Source organism: Triticum aestivum, chromosome 4A (genome assembly GCF_018294505.1).
Source record: "Triticum aestivum cultivar Chinese Spring chromosome 4A, IWGSC CS RefSeq v2.1, whole genome shotgun sequence".
Taxonomy (NCBI): domain Eukaryota; kingdom Viridiplantae; phylum Streptophyta; class Magnoliopsida; order Poales; family Poaceae; genus Triticum; species Triticum aestivum.
Window position 1 is genome coordinate 625323430 of NC_057803.1, and position 8269 is coordinate 625331698.

The 8269-nt window shown below is 46.7% G+C and overlaps 1 protein-coding gene across 1 annotated transcript; it reads right to left on the bottom strand.

Annotated features, from left to right (window-relative positions):
- Positions 1-975: 975 nt before the first annotated feature.
- LOC123087715 (uncharacterized) lies at positions 976-3309 on the bottom strand. The gene is made up of 2 exons (XM_044509811.1): positions 3027-3309; positions 976-2186 (listed from the first exon to the last, which is right to left on the bottom strand). Exon 2 carries the CDS (start codon positions 2171-2173, stop codon positions 1373-1375), a length of 801 nt encoding a protein of 266 aa, XP_044365746.1. The 5' UTR covers positions 2174-2186; positions 3027-3309; the 3' UTR covers positions 976-1372.
- Between the last annotated feature and the right edge of the window lie 4960 nt (positions 3310-8269).

Here is an 8269-nt window from a genome sequence, read left to right on the forward strand (position 1 = left end):
TCTAGACTTTTTGATGCTAGCGCATTAAGCTGCCTATAAGAGATATACTTCCTCTCCTTCGTTTCTAAATACAAGTCTTTTTAGAGATTGCAATATTGACTACATACGAAGCAAAATAAGTGAATCTATACTCTAAACTATGTCTATATACATCCGTATATAGTATGTATTGAAATCTTTAAAAAGACTTATATTTAGAAATAAAGGGTGTACTATGTAACTATCCTTGCGAGTGGAAGAAAACAAGAATATAAGACAGAAAACATTAGATAAGAAAGAAAGAAAAAGACAGATAACAGGATTGTGTGCCATTTTATAGACATATTGTGGTCTTATAATTGCTCATAGATATTTGTTTATTTTACAATTGTACGGGTGTTGTGGCTCCCGCTAAAAATGTTTTCATAATGTATCAGAATGTTCAATCTGCTCCACAAACTGGCATCTGGCATCTGGTTTGTGGGTTTAGATTTGGTCCAGATCAACGGGGCTAAATACGACACTCTGGCATCTGACGTGGCCTCTGGGAGGAGTTCAGAGGTTTCTTGCATGAACACATGCAAAAGAGAATTTCAGGTTTCTTTCATTAATGTACACAATGGAGTTTTAGGTTTCTTAAATGAATATACCTTCTACACCTAATGGTGCCAACCAAAACAAGAGGTATCATCACGGCAGATTACTATTCTAGAAAGGGTTCAGAGGTGGGGATGAGTTAACAGAGTTCTTTCAGTTGCATTTACCATGTCTCAAAATGCCCCTATTTGGCATGCTCGCCGCTGTTTAATGAACAAGGTAATTACTTAACAGACTGATGCAACAACCCAGAACCGAAGCAATAACAAGTATTATGGCCTGAAGCCATTTTTCTACTAACCCTGGCAGCATACTTTCAGCATAAGCATCATTTCAAGGGAAACACTTTAATGCTTTCAGCTCAACATGATATCAAGATGCACTAGTACACAGCAAAACTGAAGTAGAAAAGCTCAGTCAGAATAACATGGAAGGGTCTTGCAAAGAAAAACTGTGACGGCTTATTACCAGAATCTGACCATCACAAACCAAAATAACACAAAGTAGCCATCAAACTTTACAAAGTTTGACTTCAGACAAATCTTATATGCGGGGTAAAAAGAAACGGAGGGACTAAAACTGACATGAACAGTTCAGACAGAATAACATGGCAGGATCTTGCAAATAAAAATTGTGACGGCTTATTACCAGAATCTGATTATCTAAGACCAAAATAGCACAAAGTAGTCACCAAACCTAGACAGAGGCCAAGAATTAATTAAAGGAGCATAAGAAGGCGTCTAAACTCTCAGCATCTTGTATGGAGAAGACTCTTTCCTCCCATGTTGAATCGGACTCAGCGAAGTTTCTCCTTCACTGAATACTTCTTGGCAGCATCTCGCACCTTTTCAATATACCCTTCAATCGGTGGCGTGAGTGTTGCCATGTACCGGTTTGCAGGGAACGGGGTCATGTCAGGAACCATAGCAGCAGCCCGCAGCTTCTCAGGGAGTGCAGCAATGGCCTCCTTCTTGAGCCTCAAGAGCGTTGACTCTGCAGTTTGACGTGCACGGTGTCGTCGTATTAGCACACGGCTGTATTCCTTGGCAAGACGCCGGCCATCTTCAACTGTCAGCTCATACTCAGGGATAGTCTCCTCATCCACCAGACCAAGACTGATATAGTCAAGGCCCGGCGGACCCATCAGAACACGGTCACCATCACCTCCACTGGCACCCTTGGATTTAGCTTTAGCTTTAGCCTTGGCAGCGTCAAGCTCACGTTGCCGTTCCTTGGAGATGAGCCCAAGCTCCTCACGCTTTGCCTCGCGGAGACGCTCCTTGGGGGACAGGTGCCGTAGAGGAGTGGAGGACTTCAGACAAGACTCTGCAATCTGAGTAATACGCTCCATGGCTTCACGGCGACCACGGCCAGCGCCGCCGCTCCCAGCAGTGGCAGGCGCGCCCCCCTTCTTGGCTATGACGCTACGCCTCAGAGGCATCCCAGCTTTGAGCTTCGCCTTGCCCTTGGACGTGCCACTCACCGGTGCACGCTGCTGAAGCTGGTGGTGCTGGCTGGTCATACCAGATGCCAGTGCTGTTGCTGGGCTCATGGTGAGTGTCTTGGAAAGACGTCGGAACATGATGCCTGAGGCCATTGCACCACCTTGGCTGCACAAAGCAGAAATGTGTCACTGTGTTATACATATCATCTAGCTCGGTTCATCAGATGAAATTCGTTTAGAATGAGAAACAACTTCATGCTGTGCGTGCGGAACAAAGAAAGCAATATATTTAACCTTACATGGAAGCATCATATGAAGTAGCACTCCTGACTAAACTGACAGCAATAACCGCTATGACCAAGGATGCAAGCAGGGGACAATACCACAAACTTAGTCTTAATTTTACAGCTAGTGATGTGCTAAATGAAGATTGAAGAGTTTTGCAGGCAGGATATGCGGGCCACCGCTTGCATCCCTTACTATGACACACACACCTAGGCAATGACATGAACTAGAATTGTGGCAACCAATTTCTCCTTAAAAAAACAGCAACCACCGAAACTGCAACTGTAATACTCTGAAGAGAAATGTGTCACTATGTTATACGTACATCATGTAGCCCAGTTGATCAAATGAACACTGTGCAGAACATGGAAACATTACACATTTAACCTTACATGGCAGCATCACACGGGCTAGCAATTTCCTGAAGAAACAAACAGCAATCGCCACCAGGACACACACACACACACATAGGCATCGGATGAACTAGAATTCTATCAATTAATTCCTTAGCATCAATCTAATACTCTGAGAAGTCAGTCAGTCATTGATCATCCGAAATGAGTGGCAGTCAAGCATCAATCTAATCTGAAGCGCCGGTCCAAGTTGAAGAGCAGCCCAGGTTTGCAACATAGATAGAGGCATCGATTTCTGAGATTACTAAGGACATGCATACTGGAGATCCAAGAGGGAGGCGCTAGAAGTGGTGAAGGGAGGAAGCTACCTGGAGGGCCAACTCCGGTGGCAAGAGGTGTCGGGGGACGGAGCAGCAGGGGCGGCGGGACCCGCTGGAGGCGGAGGACGACGGGGCCGTCGTTGAGGCTCGCTCTGCGACGACGGCGCGGATGGGGACGGTGGAGGCGGTTGGGCTCGTCGGCGGAGTTGGATCTGGGCGGCGGTGAGGTGGAGGTCGCGGAGGAGCCGGGTGGCGGCGGCGGCGGCTGGCAGGGGAGAGACGAGTGAGAGGGGAGGGAATGAAAGAAGGGGAAGGAGCTGGGCTCGGAAGATTGGGCCGAAAAACCTCTCTTCTTTTCGTCCTATGTAGGCCCGGCAACGTGAAGCCCAATTAGCCCAGAAGAAGGCGCCATCCTTACACAAAAGGCCCATAAGAGTTGGACTGCACTGGCCCACATCGAGCCTCCAGGAAGATTTCCTAAATAAAAAACCAAAATCCCTCTCATCCCTCTCAAGAGGTGTTCAAGTTCCAGCGCCTCTGCCCCATCTGAAATCCGAATCTAGGATTAGGGATCGAGCGGGGATCCGAGCGAACCCACCACCAAAATCCTAGCTTCCGGTGCGTGGTGGCGGCGGCGGAGGATTCGTAGCAGCACCGCAGCAATGGGGGGCTCGAGGAGAGCATTTCTGCAGGGGAAGCTGGGCACCCTGCAGCTCACCGAGGCCAAGAAGAAGGGGGTTCGGATCACCGACAAGCAGCAGCAACAGCCATGCCCCTCCCCGCAGGCGAGCGGCAAGATCCAGGCGGTGGGCAAACTCCTCTCGGATAAGCCGGCGAGAGCGCAGCACGTGGGGACGCCTCTGGGGGCGGTCTGGAGCCCCAGTTCCAGCGTCGAATGCGAAGACCTCGGCCGGAACCGGTTCCTCTTCACCTTCCGCCAGGAGGCCGACAAGGAGAAGGCTCTGGATGTCGGGCCCTGGAGCTTCGCCGACCATCTGTTGGTGGTGGAGGATTTTGCGCCCAGAGCCACCACCGTGGACGAGTGCAGCTTCGACACGGTGCCGATCTGGGTCAGGGCGTACGGCGTCCCGGGCGGGTCGATGGGCAGGGAGACCGGGGACCTAGTTGGCGAGCAGGTTGGGAGGGTTCTCAAGGTGGATCGAGGCGAGAATGCCGACTCCACGGGAGCGTTGTTCATGCGGATCAAAGTGAGAATGGACATCACAGTCCCGTGTTAGACTAGGTAGTTTTATACTATATGTACCTTGTATAGTTTACCGTACGGTATAGTACGGATCGTGCAGCAGTTGTATAGCTTGAAGGAAATATGCCCTAGAGGCAATAATAAAGTTAATATTTATTTCCTTATATCATGATAAATGTTTATTATTCATGCTAGAATTGTATTAACCGGAAACATAATACATGTGTGAATACATAGACAAACAGAGTGTCACTAGTATGCCTCTACTAGGCTAGCTCGTTAATCGAAGATGGTTATGTTTCCTAACCATGAACAAAAGAGTTGTTATTTGATTAATGGGATCACATCATTAGAAGAATGATGTGATTGACTTGACCCATTCCGTTAGCTTATCACTCGATCGTTTAGTACATTGCTATTGCTTTCTTCATGACTTATACATGTTCCTATGACTATGAGATTATGCAACTCCCGTTTGCCGGAGGAACACTTTGTGTGCTACCAAACGTCACAACGTAACTAGGTGATTATAAAGGAGCTCTACAGGTGTCTCCAAAGGTACATGTTGGGTTGGCGTATTTCGAGATTAGGATTTGTCACTCCGATTGTCGGAGAGGTATCTCTGGGCCCTCTCGGTAGTGCACATCACTTAAGCCTTGCAAGCATTACAACTAATGAGTTAGTTGTAGGATGATGTATTACGGAACGAGTAAAGAGACTTGCCGGTAACGAGATTGAACTAGGTATTGAGATACCGACGATCGAATCTCGGGCAAGTAACATACCGATGACAAAGGGAACAACGTATATTGTTATGCGGTCTGACCGATAAAGATCTTCGTAGAATATGTGGGAGCCAATATGAGCATCCAGGTTCCGCTATTGGTTATTGACCGGAGACGTGTCTCAGTCATGTCTACATTGTTCTTGAACCCGCAGGGTCCGCACGCTTAAGGTTTCGATGACAGTTATATTATGAGTTTATGAGTTTTGATGTACCGAAGGAGTTCGGAGTCCCGGATGAGATCGGGGACATGACGAGGAGTCTCGAAATGGTCGAGACGTAAAGATCGATATATTGGACGACTATATTCGGACATCGGAAAGGTTCCGAGTGATTCGGGTATTTTTTGGAGTACCGGAGAGTTACGGGAATACATATTGGGCCTTATTGGCCATACGGGAAAGAAGGAAAAGGGCCTCAAGGGTGGCCGCACCCCTCCCCTTAGTCTGGTCCGAATTGGACTAGGGAAGGGGGGCGCCCCCTTCCTTCCTTCTCCTTTTCCCTTCCTCTTTTCCTATTCCATATGGGAGGTGGAATCCTACTAGGACTAGGGAGTCCTAGTAGGACTCCACACCTGGCGCTCCTCTCCTAGGGCCGGCCTCCTCCCCCCTTGCTCCTTTATATACGGGGGCAAAGGGCACCTCTAGACACACAAGTTGATCTTCGTGATCGTTCTCTTAGCCGTGTGCGGTGCCCTCCTCCACCATAATCCTTGATAATATTGTAGCGGTGCTTAGGCAAAGCCCTGCGACGGTAAAACATCAAGATCGTCGCCACACCGTCGTGCTGACGGAACTCTTCCCCGACACTTTGCTGGATCGGAGTCCGGGGATCGTCATCGAGCTGAACGTGTGCTAGAACTCGGAGGTGCCGTAGTTTCGGTGCTTGATCGGTCGGGCCGTGAAGACGTACGACTACATCAACCGTGTTGTGCTAACGCTTCCGCTGTCGATCTACAAGGGTACGTAGATCACACTCTCCCCTCTCGTTGCTATGCATCACCATGATCTTGCGTGTGCGTAGGAAAATTTTGAAATTACTACGTTCCCCAACAGTGGTATCAGAGTCTAGGTTTTATATGTTGATGTTATATGCACGAGTAGAACACAAGTGAGTTGTGGGTGATATAAGTCATACTGCTTACCAGCATGTCATACTTTGGTTTGGCGGTATTGTTGGACGAAGCGGCCCGGACCGACATTACGCGTACGCTTACGCGAGACCAGTTCTCCTGACGTGCTTTGCACATAGATGGCTTGCGGGTGACAGTTTCTCCAACTTTAGTAAACCGAGTGTGGCTACGCCCGGTCCTTGCGAAGGTTAAAACAGCACCAACTTGACAAACTATCGTTGTGGTTTTGATGCGTAGGTAAGATTGGTTCTTGCTTAAGCCCGTAGCAGCCACGTAAAACTTGCAACAACAAAGTAGAGGACGTCTAACTTGTTTTTGCAGGGCATGTTGTGATGTGATATGGTCAAGACATGATGCTAAATTTTATTGTATGAGATGATCATGTTTTGTAACCGAGTTATCGGCAACTGGCAGGAGCCATATGGTTGTCGCTTTATTGTATGCAATGCAATCGCCCTGTAATGCTTTACTTTATCACTAAGCGGTAGCGATAGTCGTAGAAGCATAAGATTGGTGAGACGACAACGATGCTACGATGGAGATCAAGGTGTCGCGCCGGTGACGATGGTGATCACGACGGTGCTTCAAGGATGGAGATCACAAGAACAAGATGATGATGGCCATATCATATCACTTATATTGATTGCATGTGATGTTTATCTTTTATGCATCTTATCTTGCTTTGATTGACGGTAGCATTATAAGATGATCTCTCACTAAATTTCAAGATATAAGTGTTCTCCCTGAGTATGCACCGTTGCCAAAGTTCGTCGTGCCCAGACACCACGTGATGATCGGATGTGATAAGCTCTACGTCCATCTACAACGGGTGCAAGCCAGTTTTGCACACGCAGAATACTCAGGTTAAACTTGACGAGCCTAGCATATGCAGATATGGCCTCGGAACACTGAGATCGAAAGATCGAGCGTGAATCATATAGTAGATATGATCAACATAGCGATGTTCACCATTGAAAACTACTCCATTTCACATGATGATCGGTTATGGTTTAGTTGATTTGGATCACGTGATCACTTAGATGATTAGAGGGATGTCTACCTAAGTGGGAGTTCTTGAGTAATATGATTAATTGAAGTTAAATTTATCATGAACTTAGTCCTGGTAGTATTTTGCAAATCATGTTGTAGATCAATAGCTCGCGTTGTTGCTTCCCTGTGTTTATTTTGATATGTTCCTAGAGAAAATTGTGTTGAAAGATGTTAGTAGCAATGATGCGGATTGGATCCGTGATCTGAGGTTTATCCTCATTGCTGCACAGAAGAATTATGTCCTTGATGCACCGCTAGGTGACAGACCTATTGCAGGAGTAGATGCAGACGTTATGAACGTTTGGCTAGCTCAATATGATGACTACTTAATAGTTTAGTGCACCATGCTTAACGGCTTAGAATCGGGACTTCAAAAGACGTTTTGAACGTCATGGACCATATGAGATGTTCCAGGAGTTGAAGTTAATATTTCAAGCAAATACCCGAGTTGAGAGATGTGAAGTCTCCAACAAGTTCTATAGCCAAAAGATGGAGGAGAATCGCTCAACTAGTGAGCATGTGCTCAGATTGTCTGGGTACTACAATCGCTTGAATCAAGTGGGAGTTAATCTTCCAGATAAGATAGTGATTAACAGAATTCTCTAGTCACCATCACCAAGTTAGTAGAACTTCGTGATGAACTATAGTATGCAAGGGATGACGAAAACGACTCCCGAGCTTTTCATGATGATGAAATCGATGAAGGTAGAAATCAAGAAAGAGCATCAAGTGTTGATGATAGACAAGACCACCAGTTTCAATAAAAGGGCAAAGGGAAGAAGGGGAACTTCAAGAAGAACGGCAAGCAAGTTGCTGCTCAAGTGAGGAAGCCCAAGTCTGGTCCTAAGCCTGAGACTAAGTGTTTCTACTTCAAAGGGACTGGTCACTGGAAGCGGAACTACCCCAAGTATTTGGCGGATAAGAAGGATGGCAAAGTGAACAAAGGTATATTTGATATACAGATTATTAATGTGTATTTTACTAGTGTTCGTAGCAACCCCTTGGTATTTGATACTGGTTCAGTTGCTAAGAGTAGTAACTTGAAACGGGAGTTGCAGAATAAACAGAAACTAGTTAAGGGTGAAGTGACGATGTGTGTTGGAAGTAGTTCCAAGATTGAT

Coding starts and splice junctions, on each gene's coding strand:
- LOC123087715 (XM_044509811.1), bottom strand. CDS start 2,173: ATGGCCTCAGGCATCATGTTCCGACGTCTTTCCAAGACACTCACCATG.